The 20,117-nt window shown below is 46.5% G+C and overlaps 1 protein-coding gene across 2 annotated transcripts in view; it reads right to left on the bottom strand.

Moving 5' to 3' along the window:
• Nucleotides 1-20,117, bottom strand: part of LOC149358453 (protein Wnt-2-like) — a 101,922-nt gene that overhangs the window by 66,579 nt on the left and 15,226 nt on the right. Inside the window, exon 1 of one of the 2 annotated variants that reach the window (XM_089570511.1) lies at nt 14,917-15,881. The exons of the other annotated variant lie outside the window; for it this stretch is intronic. Coding sequence (XP_089426637.1) covers nt 14,917-15,008 — 92 coding nt within the window. The 5' untranslated portion in view covers nt 15,009-15,881. Of the gene's footprint in view, nt 1-14,916; nt 15,882-20,117 lie in introns of those variants that run through there. 2 annotated transcript variants of the gene reach the window in all.

The raw sequence follows: 20,117 nt of genomic DNA, 5'->3' as shown, positions 1-20,117 counted from the left end.
CGCATCAGTAAAGGTCAAATTTTTAGCGCTGCAAGAAACTCGCAGAAAATTGTCTGGCACAACTTGTACATGGACTGTCCGTCACTGACAATTCTTTTTCTATACTTGCCTGAGAGCCCTATGTTTTGCAGATGGCATGCAGTAGTATACGAATGCAAAAATTCACCATGCGGGTTTGATTCGCTCACGCAACAGCTGCTTAAGTTCCTCGGAAGTTGACCTCTCAGTAACACACAAGTTACAGACGACATGTTTTGCAACGGCGCTCGGTAGGCTATTATGCAAAAACGGCTGGTGTTAAACGCATATCCATCACCTGCGAGCAACACGAAAACAGTGGACGCCTGTATTTGCCACAAAATAATAAAACTCCTCCTTCAGCAGGCTTACGCGCGGACATCCTACTCATGCCGGTTCGAAACGGATCAAGAACCCGCTTGACAGCTTTATGGCGGAGGCAGGCAAGTATTTTGCGAACCATCCGTTCGATACGAAACCTATGTTCAGAAGCCCTGCACGACTAGTGAAGATGCCTTGAAGGCCAGGAAGATTTCTAGGCCGAAGCATTTTTAAAGAAATCGTTACAGTGCTTGAAGTATAAGTTGCGCAGGCTTTGTAAGTAACGAAGTTCGATGTAGCCGAAGCGATGTTCCGTGCCAAACTAATACCTTCATCACTGGAGCACAGTGTTGTCGGTAACGCTTTACAAGTAACGGCGTTACCGGTAACGCGTTACTTTTTTCGGTAACTTAGTAACGTACTCGTTACCATTTCGGAACTGTAACGGGTAACGTACTTACGTTAACATTTTTCAGTAACGTGAGGTGTCACGTTACTAGTTACTTTTTATTTCAATTGTCCCCTTCCGCCTCTTGTAAAAAAAAAAAACGCCGAAAAGGATGTTGCAAATAAACAAAATCTACCCGTGTTCTCGACGACCCTTGTTGCGGCTCGCATGCATGCCAAAAAAACACCTGCCCTTGACGACGCACTCAAAAAAAGCACGAACACGCCGTCACACACTTGTCTTCACCCCCAAACCACTCACACGCACAACTCTCTAAAGAGTGGAAGCATGCCGAGCCACCAATGATCCATTTGCAGAAATCTGTAAGTCAGTTTCTGCGTAAGCTTGTTTTCCAACCAAAAGGTCTCGTTCCAGGCGACACACTCGCATTCTTGGTGGAAGCAGTTCCCTCTTCTGAGCAAACTCAGGAATGTCGCCAGTTTACTTCAAGATGGCCCCAAGAGAGCCGTCGAAAGAGTACAATGGTACAGCACAGAAAAGGGGATTGCAGTCAACCGGCTGTTTCTATCTGCAACTGCGGCTACGTTTCTGGTTATTGAGTTCCTAATTGAGCGAAGCTGGCCTTGAACACCTTGACGGAAACACTCGCATTTTTGCGATAATTATGCAGGTTCAAGTAAAAAAAAAAATTGTTTATGTGCGCAAATATGTTTTTTCAGGAACTATGACATTTAAGCATTTCTTTATTGCTACACAATTTCCCCGTAATTTCGTAAGCAGAAGCACACCAGAATTACTGTAAATTTGTTGAGTTCAGCTATGTTTTCTTTGTGAAGTTGGAATTATATGAAGTATGAGCTTTATAAAATTGTTATCTTGAGTTCTTACAGCGAAGACACACTGATTAAAATTTATGGCCATGGAGTAACGGCAAAGTAACGTGCGAGACTTTTTCTCGGTAAAGGTAACGGTAACGCGATACCTTTTTTGTAGGTAACGTAGGGCGGTAACGCGTTCTTTTTTTTAGTGTAACGAGTAACGTATTTTGTTACTTTTTTTTGGTAACGCCTACAACACTGCTGGAGCACCGAGGAAGGCTCTAAGGTCCCAAGTGCTGCAGTGGAGACAAAAAAACCCGTGCGTTTAGAAGCGCCTGTGCGTCAGCTCTTCCATCCTGTACATTGGACAGCAAAGAAAAATAAATAAATAATAGCACCTTGCTCGCACTGTCGATGGCGCAGCTGGTTAGTGAGCTCTTACAAGGGCCTAACCTAAGAGGTCAGACATAGCACAGGTAAATTTATTTCCGTGCAGAGCCGGATGGCCCTGCAAACTGTACCCACTCCACAGCATTCCACACTTGAACCGGCTCTCAGTGGCGATACAAATCGAAATTTTGCTTATCTCCACGAAGACGTACGCAACAGAAGTCACGAAATAGCTATTTGATAAGTCACGTACCAAAGTACAACTGTGTGTTACTGCTGCAGACTTGATAGACAGATGCGAACCACGACGCCCTCTGCGAGTTTAAGGGGGAAGGGGGGGGGGGGGGGGGGGCTGACAGCAGCATTGTGTGGGCGCAACCGTCGTGAGTGGCTGCAAGTTGCCCCCGCGCCTCGCGGCAAGGCGTAAATTAGCGGCCAGCTAATGACAAGGCACGGACCGACGCACAACCGTAATAATCATTTTTTCTCGGCTTCTCACGAGCGGGCCGTCATTCACGTGAGGCTACTACTGTGCACCCGACAGGGGGAGGCAGCGCGCGCACGTTTCTCCCAATTACTGGCTTCGAAAATGGCCACCGCCGCCATCAACGGCGACTGTGTTCCCGAAGGTGTCACAAGCTGGATGTGGCTACCCACCGCGCGAGGCAGGTCTGTTCGCCGCCCGTCGAAGTCGTTATTACTGACCTCCCCCCCCGTTCTCCAGCGTAGAGCTTCGCTGCGTTGGCGGTTATTGCTTCAGAGAAACTGTTACACAAATCTGACACAACTGGTGGCGGAGCCAAGCTCATCCCTGAGGGGCTGGGTTCATGCCGTGTGAGTCGAAATTATTTAATTGCACGTATACCCAGAGTGGGAATCCCCAAGAGTGCTAGACGACCAAGAAACAGCAACAAAACAGGAAATGTCGCCTTAATATCACGTGTGTCGGAAAAATCATAGTACCATTTCATGGCCGGCTTTTAAACTTTACGGGCTCAAACTTTATGGGCTCATGAATTAAGTGTAAATGTTATAAACTGGCGCCATTTCGGGTAATGTATAGTAGCAACAGGTGTGAAAGTGCCTACTTAAGGTTTGGTTCGGATAGATTTTAGAAAGAGTATAAATCAGTTTAGTGTCCATCTTAGTTGCTCTACCCTGAAGCGCCGCCGTTGAAAGCGAGCCGCCCATCCTGTTGAACAGAGTCAGAAAAAAAAAATGCAAATCTTGGTCTGCCGCCGGCGCCACCGCTCGTCTTCACAATCCTTTAGACTGTACATCCAGATTATTATTCATGAAAGCCCCTCGATAGTTGAAACATAAATAGGAAATGCCTGCTCGCTGCCATATATAGCAAAACTTAATAGGAACCATCTGCTGGCTGTCATATATAGCAAAACCTAATAGGAACCACTTGATCGCTGTCATATATAGCAAAACCTAATAGGAACTACATACTCGCTGTAATATATAGCAAAACCTAATAGGAAGCACCTGCTCGCTGCCATACATAGCAAAACCTAATAGGAACCACCTGCTCGCTGCCATATATAGAAAAACCAAATAGGAACCCCCAGCTCGCTCTCATTTACAGCAAAACGTAATGGGAACTACCTAATCGCTGTCGTATACAGGCAAACCTAATAAGAACCACCTGCTCGCTGTCGTATATAGCAAAAACTAATAGGAACCACATACTCGCTGTAATATATAGCAATACCTAATAGGAAGCACCTGCTCCCGTGAAAAAAAAAAGATATATATATATATATATATATATATATATATATATATATATATATATATATATATATATATATATAATAACCAAATGGGAACCACCAGCTCGCTCTCATATGTAGCAAAACGTAATAGGAACCATTTGATCGCTGTCGTATATGAGAAAACGTAATAGAAACCACCTGCTCGCTGTCATATATAGCAAAACCTTGCCACGAGATCGTCTACATCGTTGCGTGTCATTTTCTTGTTTTTAAATAATGATTGCAGTTCACATTTTGGATCCACACTTAGATACTGAAATTAACGAGACGCGTTCTTTTTAATGCTATTCTAGGAGGCAGCTAGAATGCAGAGTAAGGGGGAATAAAAGAAAAAAAAAATAGAAGCAGCAGCTTATTCCACGACGAAAATAAAAGGTGCGATATCTACGCGCTCGCTTTGGTATGCGCGCATGGAGGAATGCACAGAGAGCGGAGCAGCAAGAAATAAAGCCGCGTAGATGTCAGTAATATAACAATTAAGCTTGATTGTGTAGGAGAAAAAACCCTAATTTTTGGCATTAATTTTTCTGAGCTCTCTCAGTTCTTCAGGTGTTTATCTGACTGACCGGTTGATCGGAATACAAAGGCAACCATGGGTTTATATTCGCCGAGTTCTGATGAATGATATAAGAACGATGACAATCTTGTAATCACGTCTCGGTGGTTTATTGTTATTTCCCTCTAAGTCTGGCATAAAGGCATGCATAATTAACCAATTACTAAAGCAGATTCCAAAAATGAACTTGAAAATTAAATCTTTCGAGAGAATGAACTGTCTTCTTGGCTTCAAATGACAAGGAAACAGGGATAGTCTCCAACCAAAATATGGTTTAATTGACCCTGTGTTTCAGAGCTAACTCGGCTTCTTCATCGGATGTGGGGGGGGAGGGGGGGGGGGGGAGGCTTTGACAACAAACAGCAGGGGGTGCAGCCTTAAAGGGTTTAAAGCTACGCTCTCATTCCCTTGAACCTTTCAACCTTCAACCTTTTAGAATCTCAGAGCCTGCTGCATGTTGTTGGATCCAGTGAACTAAGAACCGCGGTTACTTTGGAATATCGGGAGTGATTAAGGTAAATTTTGGGCGCAGGCTGTGCCCTTGTACATATAATAATAAGCTTGTTGTTCAAAACATCTTAAAAAGAAAACCAATTTATCCACGTATAATAAAGCAATAAAAGTAGCGCATCTTCTCCGCGAAATTAGATGATTAAGCTGATCATGCCATCATGATCAGACCATTGGGGAAAATGTTGGAATTATCGACACGCTCTCAATTACCCAATTATAGCTGCTGACAAACTTTCGATGACGGCGGCTATCAATGCTTGTTACCTCCGCTGCTGCAGTATTTTCTTTATCTCTTTTTATGCCTCTTCACAAATACCGCAATCAAGTTTTGCACAGCGACAAAACACTGCAATTCAGGCCGTGGAACCTGCCATGTTACAAAGCGGATTTACGAGACATAGTTGTCTGCACGTGACCCGCAATAAAAGTAATCCAATATACAATTAGATTAATAGCAATGATGATATAATATGCGACCACCCCAGTGCTGAAGGATGTGCTCGGGGATTCTGAGAACTTGTGCGTTTTTTTTTTTTTTTTCCGAATATGCTGCACCTTTTCAGTGGTAAATAGCTACAGGAAGCAAAGATGCAGTTTGTGAAGATGAAAATGGTGCCAGTCGAAACAATTAATGCCCACATGTCTTATTCCATAGTCATACTAAATAAAAAAAAACTAATTCTACTGTCCCATACTTAATGACAGGAAAGTTAGGAGAAGTTTTTTAGGTTCACTGAAAGAAGAAAGAACGCTGTGACACATAGACCCGGGTATTTTCACTCCGAAAACGAAGGAAAAAAAAGTTTTGTTTCATGCAGTATCTCTCTTCAACACAGCATGAAGTACGAGCAGACATTGGCCCAGGCCGCGGCGGTCGAATTTCGATGGAGGCGAAATTCTAGAGGCCCGTGTACTGTGCGATGTCAGTGCGCGTTAAAGAACCCCAGGTGGTCGGAATTTCTGGAGCCCTTCACTACGGCGTCCCTGAGTCGCTTTGGGACGTTGAACACCATAAACCATAAACCACAAGTTTACTGATAGAACACTGTCCCAGATTGAATTTCGAGACTTCCCGAACCTGCAAGCAAAGGTAAACCACTTGCAGCTTGACCGGTGTCCTGTTTCCCATATCAGAGGAGTAAGAAAGGGTAAAAACACTTGTTGCACTAAGAGCTATTTGTAAACCCTGTAAGTGAGATTACATCGCCAATGCTCATCAACGTTTTCCCCAAGTTATGTTTCATGCTTCACGTAAAGTTCCCGGCAAACAAAAAGCAACGCAGCGTGACTACGACGATAGAGAAAAAATAGCTCTGGCTTAGCTTGGTTAAGCCCGGTAATTGCGAAAGCAATATCCGTAGGTACGCCATGGTTCAGCTGGTAGTGTAGCTGGTGGTGGTGCTTGTGGTTAGACTTGTGGTGATGCATCGGTTATACAATCCAATATAATCCAATCCAATACAATCCAATCCGATCCGACCCAATCCAATATGCTAATTTGGTAGCTACCGGCCTCGCTACGCGACGGGCTGAAAGTGCAACTAGTATTGCTTTCGCAATAAAAATATGGTTCTAAATTCTTCCACCAAGCTGCGGCGTGTAACAGAGTTGGAACTTTCAAAGCAGGTGCTCCTTCGAACTGACATCTCTCGTATTCCGCTGCACCCGTCGAGGGGAACAAGCGTTCCTCCCCTTCGTCGCATTTAGAAATGCATCTTTCTTCCTCACCCCGTGCTCTCAGAAATGAAGTCGTCTGCTGCGTGGCTGCATACCGCGACGTTCGCTCCTCGGCCGCCGTACATCGCGTCGATGTATATTTCTTGTTGGAGGCGATGCGCCCACCGGTGCCGCTGGAAGCTAGCCTAATGGCGGGCTATTAAAAGACGCTTCATTGATTGCCCTGGACCGCCTAACAATTACTGCCGCAAAGCGAGCGCACCCAGCGGCGTACCAACGCGCCCAGCGGTCGAGCCCGGAAAGTGATTCGCCGTAGCTTTTCCTTTTTTTTTTTTGCTTTCTGCGTTCTCGAGAGTCGTTTACTCTATTTTCTGTGCGAGTGGCATATAGAGCTTAATCGCCGACGCCCCAGCACGTGGACGGCACTTCGTACGTCTCCCGGAGCTAATCACAGGGTTAGCGAGCTCCCCCGTGGGAAAGTATGGGGCGGAGGGTACACAGTGGCCACTGGATATCTCAGCGGAACAGGAACTCATCGCCTAGGAGAGGACGGCGTGTGAGCTGGAGCAACTCTGATTTTCGATACCACCGAAGGAAGTCGATTAAGATCTTTTTAAGCGCAAATTGAGACTGTGCGCGAGCGAATATGTTTGATGTTGCGTCGTTGTTGTCATAGATGGGCTCCGATCAGCTCTTAAAAGGGTTGCTTAGTCGACTGAGCAATAGCCTATTGTAGACAAAAAAGAGTCGACTGAACAATAATCTACGTAGACAAAAAAGAGGGAGAGAAAATGAGAAGACATTTGTCCAATTGAGTGGCGGAAGTGTCGGCTGAAATGTTCAAAATTTCGCTCTTTCTCAGTGCGAGAAGACTGTGATTGGAACCAGAAAAATTTTGCCCATTCGATTAAACCATGCAATATTACGTTGGAAACAACAAAATTGTGTCCACTATCTATCTGTTTGAGGCCATGACAACTGGAATCGGAAAAGTCCGTACCAGGCGATTAGGTACATAAGAGTCCGTTCGAAATAGCAGGACTATTCGCCCTCTAATAATATCAATAATACGATAGATGAAGCTCACAGTCCCATGCACACGATTACAGGATGTTGTAGTCAATTCTTAGGTTGTCCACATGCTCCGAGATCGAAAGCTTCACATCGTACTGAACCAACTGAACTACGTCGGTTTTTATCCGGGGAACATGCACCGCTGATTACAAGTGTGTTCTAACCTCGATCTTTTCTTCTACATCCTTCATTATAGGCAGCCGAAAATCAACTACCCTGTCAACTGGCCCCATCGTACCTCTTTAATACGTTGAACGCAATTTTTTTAAGGTAAGGTGCGCTTGCTTGGTACATGCGGTCCATTACACTTGCTTCCTGTCTGCCTTTCGAATCCTAAATATAAATAAATGTTGCACAGGAAACGGTCTTGCAAATTTATTCGACTCAGTTCTGAGCAGCACACTATATAAACACGTATGCGCCTATACGGGAGTGAAGAGGGAGTTAGCTTTCATCTAGCACAGACCCTTGGAGTGCGCTAGAAGAAAATCTAGTCCCTTCTTACTGCGTTCTGTTTAGAGTGCACATACCACGAGATCCAAGACTCGGCAGCATATACTTTTCAGACTTGGGCGAAAGTTCAATTTGCCGGTGTTAAAATCTGGACGGGACACTTAAAAGCTACGCCTTAAGAGTATGACGCGATGGTGCTAATGGGACTGGCGATTCTTTAAACACTTTACGCTCACAGATCCCTGGGAGTCGTCATGCCACTCCAGGCGCAGTGGTGCAGTGGCTAAGTCAAGAACCAGTGCCCTGCAGTGGCAGGTGATCCCAGCGGTGGGGTTTGTGCGACCCAGGTTGGCCTTCGCGGCCAATCATTAATTTAAACGCTACCTGCCACGGTGGGAAGTTTTCTCACAATCCGGGGGGCAAGTTATGATGCGGGCACAGGGTCACTTATGCTGCAGAAGTGATACATTTTTCTGAAGCGAAGAAAATGTCAGAAACCCATTACGGCAGAAACCCATTAGGATATAACGCCTAATATAAAACCAGCTAAGCCACATTATCTTACTAGAAGCTATAAAAAGGTTCTTCAGAAATCCATAAAAAAATCGCATGAGCATGGACATAAGAGAGGATGCCATAAAGCATAATTAGGGTGGTGGTTGCTACTGCTTGCATGAAGATGAGACAGGTTCAGAGGTCAGTGTCCTCGCCTGCGAGCTCTTCGAGTGGGCAATTTCTCGAATATCCACACTCCCACCATTGGTGCATCCGCAACCACCGCTGAAACGTGCGATAAAGCTCTCGCTGTCCCAGGCACCTCAAGCAGGCGCTTCTGGTGCCCTGAACAGGGCGAGGAATCGAGCTTTTGCTTGTTCTTAACGTATATACTTAACTAAGTATACGACATCCTTTATTTGCAATTTTTGCTTTAGTACCACATGTATATATATTTTACCTTGAGGAGGTGCATACACAACAAACACTATAAATGCATAAACACAATGAACAATTTACATATGCCTATGAACATGCTTGGATGACAATTTAGATATGAGCATAGCGTCTGCCAGGAGCCGCATGTGTTTTTTTCGGCATCACTAGCGCCACCAGCGGCACTGTTTATATGCAGAGTATATAATGCCACCGGAGCCATTAATTTGTGCACATACATGGTGTATATATATCGACGAATGAGGATGAAATACATAAGCAAGTTACATGCGCTAGAGCAACACACTGATGCATGTACAATGCAATATATACATGCGTACTCCGCTGCCGGATCAGAGGTGTTGGCGTCTCTTCTTAACGTAAGCTAAAAGTTGTTAATGCAAGGACAAGGTCAGTCACGTACACCAGGTACTTTTGAGAATTCCCTTGAGTTAACACGGCGCTTGTATAAACCTGTTTAAAATAGCGGCACATGTCCAAACGCCGCTGCCGCCAACTGGTCTGTCCCGAAAAGGGGTGTTCGAGGTTTTCTATAATACGCTTGCGTTATGTATACAGTACCGGTCGCCGAGTGTTCGTGCCGCGTACGGGATCCCGAAAGCGAAACATTGATTTACAATATATTTTGTAAAAATTTACACTTCCACGCCACGCAGCGACCTGCATTGCCGGGCTTTCGCCTGAATCTGCGCGCAACGCATCAGGCAGCGCTCATTACATCATCAGCGGAGGACTATCATAGGTTCGCCGGAGCGTCTCATTCTGACGTTAGGCAGTACCAGGACCACGGCAGGATGCTCCGCACCCCCCCCCCCCCCCCCCCACCTTCCTTATGCGCGCCTCAGCAGCTGGCGGAGGGACCGAGTGGGTGGGGCTGGCAGAGGACCACCGGCATGCGAAAGTGACGAGAGGAGAGAGAAAGGCGCGAAAATGCAGAAATTCAAATTTTTGCTGCACATAACTCTGCTCCCACAAAGCTCATTACAAAAATTATTGCTGGCGGATATTTGTGAAGCAGCGTCCTTTAACATCCGAAATCCCACAAATTTATTTGGAGCCCCTTTCAGAGCCTCTTCAACAGCACGTCAGTGCTGTTCGGCCCAACGGCAAGGTTTTAACTCTGTGTTTTCTTGTCTTCTGGGGGCTCATTTCATTGTTAAATTTTAAGCATTGTTTACTTCAACACAGGAACTGTTTCGTGGTCAGATTTATTGGCCAGAGTTTGTATGTGCAAATTTTATTCTGATTTCATCATCATCATGCAGCCTGACCACGCCCAATGCAACACAAAGGCCTCTCCCATGTATGTCCGATTAACCCTGGCCTGTGCCAGCTGCGGCCACCATGTATCCCGGCAAACGTCTTTATCTCATCCCCCCCCAAACTTTCTGCCGCCCCCTGCTACGTTTGCCTTCTCTTGGTATCCACTCCGTTACCCTTAAGGACCATCGATTATCTTGCCTTCGCATTACATTCTTCTTCGTTCCCCCTCTGATCTAGAGTTTCCCTTTGCCTCCTGAGCTTCCCTTCCAACGCATCGTTCATGCCAATAAAAATCTGTCCTTGATGAGCTACGTGTTTTCATGTAACCGTCATCTTTCTTTCTCTCTCCGCGACCATTCCTGTGAAAAGCCGCGTCTACCTGTTTTACCTGTAATAGCGCTTCAGGTACAGTAATCTAAGCAGGGGAAAATGTGCAGGCAGCTTTCGTGCCTCGACGCATAAGCCTTCGCTGTCGCGGTGCTTTCCGCGCGAGCAGGTGCCTGACCGCCTGCAGCCCCAGAGACAGGTGATGCGGGCGCTTAATGACGATGATCACGGAGCTGCCGTCGATGTGGGATTCACATCGAGCGGTTGGTTGGCAGGAGTGAGTGACGAGCGGTAGTGATGCTCTAGCGATCACAGATGAAAACTGTTCGGCTTGATAGACTCTCAACCAGTCAACAAGGGTATATCCTTGCGAGTACTTTATTCCGAACCAACGAAACGCGTCGCTCCACTTACCAAGCATCCGTGTCCATGTGGAATAAATTAATGTCGAACAGTGTGAAGAATTCCTGACATATACGATGAACCAAATCAATCGGCCATTATCAATATTCCAAGAGTGCTGCGGTTATACTTTAAACACGAATACAGCTATATGGGACTTAAAAGGAAGTAAGCTGCTTTCTAGAGCCCCCCCCCCTTTTTATAAATATGAGTGCACTTAAGGACAGCTTTATCCCTCTTTAGTCCCTTCTGTCTAGAGTGTAACGACTCAAGCATGCGCACCCGATGCGGTACACTGGTAAAGGAGCCTGTCGTATTTGCGTAAAAACTGGCTCGAAATTTTTTCGGCGGAGATGTGCAGTTAACTTTCATATCCGCGTTTACGTTACACAAATGATGAAAGCGGAAGATAGCTGAAAAAAAAAATTATTTTATTTAAAGGATGGCGCCGGCGATAGGCTAGCAAAGCTCTAGATATGCGAAAAGAACCCGATATGGATTCAAGAGACCGACACTGGCCGAAAAAAAAAATAACAAGAAATATGCTTGAGTATTGACACCAGAGCTTTTTATCGCGCGGCTGAAGAAATTTTAAAACTCAGTCACTCCACATGACTCCCTACCATTAGTTATCGTGGACCACCGCCCAGCAACGATATCGGTATCCCTGAATAATTCATGACAGTTCCACACGTGATATGGCACCTTGAATATGTTCACATGTTACGCCAATCAGCGATATGGATTTTGAAGCTCGGGCCAATCGAAAGTTACATAATTGGTATAATTTATCGAGTTATGCGAGTTGCACCATCGTCACACTACTTATTGACTCATCGTTAAGTGTGACGCCTGCTAGCTTCAGTGCCGCTCAGCAAATAGCGGTGACCTGTTCGCGGACGCTTATTTGAGACGCTGACACGCATATACGGTCTGTTGCAAACATTTTCAGGCCAAGGAAGACGCTTGCGAGTGTACGGCGCCGACGTGATCGCTGCTATTCGCTACAGCTTTGTTACAAAATATGTCCAGGATGAATTTTTTTTATCGCTTACAAGCTCGCGTGAACAAATTAAAGCTGTCTTTTCGTCAATTAACGCAAAGCATAAAGGAGTAAAAAGGTGGTAAACTGTCCTCTAGTGCAGTCCCTTTTAATAAAGGAAGTGCGCTAGAGGATAACTTATTCCCTTTTTACTCCCATATAGGTGTATTCCTGTTCAGAGTGTAAGTATGTCACCTGTATACGACACTCCAGTCACACCAAGCGTTCATCAAGCACATGTGATACTACGTGTGATACTACATGGTGCTACAGCTGCTCCTGAGACGGCAACCAGACGTCATCGGGCAGCCGCGATGACGCCACAATGTATACTCTATGCTCCTGGTGACGACATGATCGAAATTTTTCACGCGCAGGGGCTCCAGCACAATTACTAAAGCTGCACATTAATTCAAAGGGCTGTATATTAACTACGTTCTAAGAGGATTCTGGTGTGGGCTAGTTGGTTCATGCTTAATAAACAGATTCGCACAGCGCTACGGAACGAGGACGGAAGAAACACGAAAAACACTTCTCGTGTTCCTTCTGTCCTCGTTCCCTAGCGCTGTGTGAATCTGTTTATTATGTATATTAACTTGTCGCCAAACGCCTCATATGTATTATGTGAGCAAATTTCTCGGAGCCCAGTTCACCGGTAATTGTACAGCTTAATATTCAGGACAGTGCCTATTAGGTCTTCCTTTAATCTACATACGTTAAGGTTAAACTGCTCATGACAGTATCTGAAGACGAACGACGAGGCCCTGCATTTTGCCTCTTTACTTCTTTTGTGTACCATTCCTACGCTGTTTCCTAGTGATATAGCTTATCTAATGAAGTTTATCGGCACTTCAGCCGTTACGCTCTAACTTGTTGTTTAAGAACTTCGGCTGCATTTCACTGCCGAACCGAGAAAGAGGCAGCACACGAGAAAAAAAATGCCGAAGCTCCTAATGACTAGTGAAACCTGCACTCTCCCCAGATGCTGAAGGACATCTGTGAAATAAAAAAATATATACATATTAATTAAAGAGAGCGTCACCACAGCCTTCCAATCCCATTGGAATGCGCTTAATAAGAGAAGCAGCTAAGATGTATGCGAACTTTGTCCGAGGCGGAATTCGTGGTATGCAGTGGTAATCATCTCGATCTGCATACTGAAGTAGAAGTCAGCGTCCCTTTCGACTTTCCTCTCCAATTAAATCAAGGACTGCTGTTGCTGCCTCAAGTTCGATAAACCTAACGAATGTTAACGACAAGTCGGGTTTCGAGAAAAGCATAAACGGCGCTATAACCGATTAGCATAAATTGCGTCTGTGCAGTCCACGGACTCGAAAAAGCCATGGAGCCTCACACTTCACTGTAGAAATAGAGAAACAAAAATATGAAACAAAAATCTGAAGGAAGAACCGGCACCCACAGGCATCTGAGCTGTGGGAAGGTCGCTGCGGCAAACGTGACCACCATAGGTGAGAAATGAACGCGAAGACACGCCAAGCGGCAGCCCATACGAAGCTTGATGCAGTAATGAATACCACCGTGCTTGCACGCAATCGTTTTTTTACGGTGGCTAAGCAGCTAATCGCAGAAATCCTTGCCATAATCACGAATGGTTATTACCGCTCGCGAGGAAGCAGTGATTAATTTAAACTGTGTCTCCGAAGCCATTACATAATTCAACGGCCAAATACAGGCACATTAACGGCGTGCCTGTCAGCCATTGAAAGTCGTTAATCACGATAACCTGTTGCCTCCGCATCTTGTTTTCGTGTGCAAGCGTGTAACAAGGACCACTCACAAGCGGACAGCCTGAAAGCTATAAGGAAGGCTGTTGTTTGCAATCAGCAGCAGCGACTGGCGAGAATAGCAACGTAGTACGTTCGTTCGATATTGGAGGGAGGGGGGGGGGGGGGGGGGGGGGGGGGGGGGGGAGACAAGTGAGCGGCGCCGTGTCGCCACAGAATGCGCCTATCTTTGACGTTTATTGGATCTGTGTATTCGGCCATGATGTGACCTACAGCGAAGGGGCAATAACCATAAATAACCGCCCGCTAAAGCAGACGCTTGGAAAAGGGTGGAGGCCAGCGCATATAGAGTCGTGCCCAACGTTCATACCTGTCGTCCTTCGCAAGCTTTCCGTATAGATAATAGATAGAACAAGGCGAAAACAGCGGTGGGTAAAATTCAATTTTGTTTTTACACTTCGCCGAAACCTGTTGCACAGATATTCAAATGTGGATTCATTTTTTTTCCTTTTCACCTTTATTTTTCATTTTTTATTCTAAGGAACGATGAAAAAGAACAAAATTTGAGGACATCGCTGCGCATTTCGTTACAAATGGGTTGAATAAATTAAAAGAAAAAGGTGCGACAGTCTCGGGAAAATTATTGGTCTCGAGATATTTGTTGCGAAATACTCTCCGTCGACTTTTGAAGCGAATGCCTTCCGATTTTAGCAAAAACTCTTGCTGGAATTCCCGTCATAAATTTTATATTTTTTCCTAGATGCTCGCTGCAGCTCAAAGTATGATTAGTCTGCAGTAAGGTATCGTTTAGAGCCTTTTTTTTTCTTCTTCTTCTTCTTCTTATCGGGTGCGTTTTGCAGCTGCCATGCCAGCCACTAAATTCTTTTCTTGATGCTAAAAAATGATTCAAAGATGGCAGAGAACACCTCTCGCTTTACAACCGGTCTGGGGTGTGATTTCTTACCGTTTCGTTTTACGATACTTTAAATTATTATTATTTTTTGCCAACTAACATTGGTAGCTTTCAAGCGACATTTGTCGCCGGCTCTGGTATCGAAGGTCATATTTATCGATGACGCAGGAGCAAAAGAATGTGTTTTGGAAACAAAAAAAAAAAGAGAGGCCGTAACAAAATACGGCACCTGTAAGGTAAACGAGGCCGAGATCACTCACCGAGCGTTGTCGAGCAATGCGAAGAGGATCAACGTGATCTTGGCGTGGCGCGCCGACAACGTGCCATGGACTCCGCCGATGCTTCGGACCATGGCCCCGACCTACGTAGTTGGCGGCATGGCACAGGCTCGGGAAGCCTGAACCTAGAGCCGTCCATCGACACTCGACACAGGCATCACTTGCTCGCGCTCGACGCCTGGCTCATCGCAGGAAGCATCCACTGCAGCACTGAGTCACCTAGACGTGGGCAGACTAGTCTTCTCGAGCAGTCTCCTCCTGGTGGGCGGGCTTGTACTAGTGCAGAGTTTACTATTTCCGCCACCAACTCCACAGTGGCGTTGCTTCCGGTTTTTCTCTTCCTGAGCTAGGTGTCCGTTTATTCTTTCCGGACTGGACAAACGAGCAGAAAGAGAAGTGACACGTTCTTGCTTCTGTGGCCTGTAGTCATCCACACGAATGCACGTACTCGGTCACGAAAACATGCGATTCCTCGCGAACACGATACGAGTACCATAAAACTAACATGGCTGCGACATTAAGCGCGACAATTCGAATCTTCTTAAGCACGAACTAGAAGCCAAGCTCCATTGGAGACTGAAGCTGGCGAAGGTACCTTGAGGCCAAGTCCCTTTTCTCCAGAGGGTCCACAGTTGAAAGGTCATCGAGAGGTGCAAGACACGCGCGCAGCATCTTCGCTTGCCAGCTCCACGTTTGGAGAAGAAAGGTCGAGGATGGTGTCGATCGCACAAGCACTTTCTCCGGGACACTCAGCGCACGCGGCAGGCACATGCGACGAAAGAGAGACGGGAACCGCGAACACAGCCAACGTTCCGCAACCGCGGCATTCGCGTCCACGTCTTCTGCCACTGTCGCCTCGCTGTGCGACTCGCTCAGGTGCGCAGCCGGCTTCTTCGGAAATCCCCTTTCTCAGCGACGGCCTCGCGGCGCGCAAGGCAGAGGAGAAGGAACAAAAATCAAGAGTGGTGCATGTGTGTGTGTGTGCGTGTGTCTGTGCGTGTGCTCGCGTTTTATCCTCTGCTCGATTGAATGTGTGCTGCCGGGCCCCTTTGCTTCTTATTTAGCTTGTTCGACGTCGTCCGCGACGTACCCTCTCCCTCCTCGAGCGCGGACCAGTCGTGAACGGCGCGGCCAGCGTGCGGGACGTCCCATTGGTCCGCACTCGACACCCTCTCGCCCAGCCGACGCTCCGGGCCCTTGGGATGGGGCGGACGGCGGCGCGCACGACTCGAAGCGCTTGCCCAGAACTGAACTGGCTTTCCTGCACGGCTTCTGTGTATTGCGCATCACGGCGCGTACGCCAGCGACCTGCTGCTAACAGAGGGTTTCAGTACAGCACTAATGTATACCACTACTGCCAACCGCCAACAGTGGAATCCCGCTCCATTTGCGCGTTCGATATTGGCGGCTGGCGGAAACGATTTGCAATAACGTTATGCTAAGACTCTCTAACATCTACGCAACGCAGAAGCGAAAGGCGCATGTTCCGGAGTGCGTGAGACGAATCTTGCTCTTCTGAGTAGCTTAACTACTACTTCTAGTATACTTTCAACTACTTACTCCAATTACATTAAGGGTACTACTACCACTAGAAGTAAAATGGGATTATTGATAGAAAGGAGATGCAGATGAACCTCGTTATAACGAAGTTGAAGGAGCGCGGTGATTGCTTCTTTATAGCCGGAGTTTCGTTATAGCCCGTGTTGACCAAACATCCAACGGGGAATCGTCATTCCTCCGTTATATCCATTATTTCGTCATAGACTGTTTCGTTATAACGAGGTTCGACTCTAATCCGTCTGATCACTTCTGGACGTAAACGCTTTGCTCCTTTCCAATGAAACAAAGCAGCGGGTGTCTGCTGTTCAAGATCATCACCGTTTCGAACGCATTCGTTGCACTAAATCTGAATACTTCTAACCCAGCTTACTTGACTTACAAAGTGCTCATTTATGCACAGAGCACCACACAGATTTTTTTTTTTTTTAATAAAATAGCAGAGAAGCAGGCACCTTTGGGACTCGCCAGAATCAAACCTACAACGTGCTCAGAACACGAACACCCACGTTACTCCAAGTGATCCTCTAAAGAGGTCACCCAAGTGTGGTACCGCAACCCATTAATCAGCCTTACGGCCGTGCAGACACTTCGCCTGTAGCGCTAAGTTAATGTTACAGATAATGATGATCTGATTATACCAGAGCCAAACTATCAGCCCCATTATCTTTCAATGAAACGCGCCACACACGACGCCCTTGCCTGTAGTGCTCGAATACTGTTGCTATATAATAAATTACTAGTAAGTAAATTATAACCTCCGATTGATCTTCCCAGCGCGCTCTCTTCTTTCCGACGCAGGTACCAGTAGTTGTCCCCGAGATCACCTACTGTGTCCCCTTGAACATCTAATTGAGGTTAACCAGCGTAGCGATTTTCTAGTCTGCAAGGATCTCACACTGGCTCCATTAGTTACGGGTGATTTCCCACCTCGCGAACATGTCTCCGCGCTGCATTTCGAACTGTGGCCGCGGCACTCTCGTGCTCCCGTCCGATGGTTCCCATGAACGCTTTCGTGATTCATCCAATGAGGCGGACGACCTCTTGCTGCTGAACATGGCGTGCATGCTCCTAGGAAACGCCACGCGTGTCACGAACGAAATCAAGGGATCAACCAGGGGACGCGGGCGTACATGGCCCGCAGCAACGACTTCCCTTCTTCTTGTTCGCTACTCGTGGAGAATCTTCTCTGTTAATTCTTTCGTGCGGCTGAAAGACAAATTGCTGCTCACGACGAAGGCATCGTGAAAAAGCGTCTACCTCCTCTCCGCCCTAACAAGACTGGCCCGGAGGCGCGAATAAGCGAGCGAGCGGTTTCGCCCGCAGCCACATGTTGAACGCCGCGTATTCGACCCGCGACGCCGTGTGAACTGCCCTCGGGTTGCGTCATGGTCTCAATTTTTGTGAGCATGACGAACGTACGTTTCGTGCGGTGAGGAAGACATCGCAATTAGTCGAATTCCTTTGGATGGGGGGCGGGGGGCGGAACCTCTTTCCTAGCTCGCTTCGGGTGTAGTAAGTTTCTAACAGGAAACGATTCCTTTGTGAATACAGCGTGAGAGAATTGCATGAAGGGCCGTCGCTATAGCTGCTCGCTGCGAGGTAGAGTAATGGAGTTTGGGTCGGGATGATGAACAAATGCCAGCAGTACAGATAGAGAAAGAACTTACATGATGAACTACGTTAAGATGAAAATTTATTTCCTACAGTAATCTCACTTCCAAGCTAACAGCGCATCCCCATGCTGTTATCCTGAGTACTCGAGCGAATGCCTCCTCGATGACGTCACTGCAACGCACTGAAGTGGCTATGCCGTTTATGTTGGAGACATTCCATTGTGCAAAGTAAAGGGCAAAAATAATCAATGGATGGTATATAGCAAGTTGAAGTTTCAGTCGTCGTTAACAGCTGCCGTACTGTCAGTAATTTGCGCAGAAAAGAGTGATTCGCTCACTATGATTTCAATTCTACCAACATGACTTGTTCCCTACGCAACAATGCACCCAGCGACACGCCCAGAGCGGAGCCTGCTAATCTCAGCGGTAGAGGAAGAATCATTCCTTCATTAAATGGCGGAGGTGTCGTGTTAAGCTGCTGAAAGCATTTTCTACTGCTGATGATGATGCAAGATGATGTGAAGAAGAGCTACAGATGCAACAACTTCTCTGTATTGTTGCTTGTATGCCAATCTAAATCCTGAATGAGTGTGTTTTATGCTCCCTTTAATTATTCTGCTTTAAGCTTAGCTGTACTGATTTCTTCTCCTTTTTAATGTTTTTTTCGCTCTTTTAACTGGTGCTTGCGTTCTTCGCTGGATATGCAGCACAGTTCTGGAATTTCACTCGATTCTTGCTTCCTTCAATTACGATTCATGTGCCCCCTGTTCACACGCACTTCGTTATTTCTCATATTCTGTCCTCTTCGAAGCCCGCTGGCCTTCCTGAATCATTAATCAATCTCACCTAACTTTGTTTGGGCTCGTAATTCGAAGCACTAATCTTTGACCTTTATATCGGCACCTGAAGATAATTCCTGGCAGATTTTGCGTAGTCGGTGTGAGCCCTTATAGGGCCAACACCAACATAACAATTCAGGGAGCAGGGACAACAACTGCATCCGGTCTGCTAACTTTAAACGTTTTCTATGCTTGGCCAACACGCGCAGTTTAAGTTACGGCGTGCCTTTCAATTTCGTCGACATAGCGCTCCCTTTACTAGGACTTCGATTCAATGATTTCCGTCCGGTGGACGCCTTCGAATAAACCGAATTCTGGCTCGATGCCTGCCGGTTTCCTCCGGCGCGTCGGTTTACGAGCGCGACGCCTATCGCGAATCGACGAGCTGGCATCTTTTATTCATCGCCTCATATCGACTGAATCGGCACTTAGAGGCCTTCGTCACATCGTTGCGACGGTGACGAAGTCGCTTTAGTAAAATTAGCGAGACGTATAGATCCGTAGCAAGAAGAAAGGGGGGGCGACCTCGAACTCTCTCACGTCTGCGCAGAGTATATCTGAAGTCATTGTTAGGAGCCGGTATACCTTTCGTACATGTTACGAATTGTGAAGCGCGTTCGTTTCCACACACACACACACACAAAAAACGTGCCACTTGGTCCTTCCATTTCTGTAGAGCAGAGGTAAAGCGGGGAAAAAAGATACATTGGCTTGCAGAACGTCTCTTACTTCGCAGGATTCTTAAGCTTGGAAAGATATGAAGTGAGTGCACACGCTCCACTGTGCCCATTTTTAGCACGTTGAAAGCAACAACGGAGATATTTAGCTTATATCGCGATCCGCTACCGCGAACCGGTTCCATGAGGCGCCTGCGGCGCATGCGCATATGGCCACATCAGACAGAAGTTTTGACTACGATGATGCGGCTGGCCGAGTTGGCGATTAAACATTCGTAACACAAAACAACGCAACAGGCGAGACAAGGGGGGGGGGGGGGGGGGGGGGGGGGGGGGCAGAAGAGACTGACATGTGATTGGGATGTGGCGGCAACAGCTGTATTAGTTCTACTCACATGGCATCAGTATTAGCATATATATACGTAACGTACTTCCTTTTCAGCATTATGCAGCTGTAAGCGAAGTTATGAAATGGTAGGAAAGGTGCTGTATAG

The sequence above is a fragment of the Amblyomma mixtum genome, chromosome 2 (genome assembly GCF_055824585.1).
Source record: "Amblyomma mixtum isolate Tamu chromosome 2, ASM5582458v1, whole genome shotgun sequence".
In the NCBI taxonomy this organism is placed as follows: domain Eukaryota; kingdom Metazoa; phylum Arthropoda; class Arachnida; order Ixodida; family Ixodidae; genus Amblyomma; species Amblyomma mixtum.
This window is presented reverse-complemented; position numbering and strand designations above follow the sequence as displayed.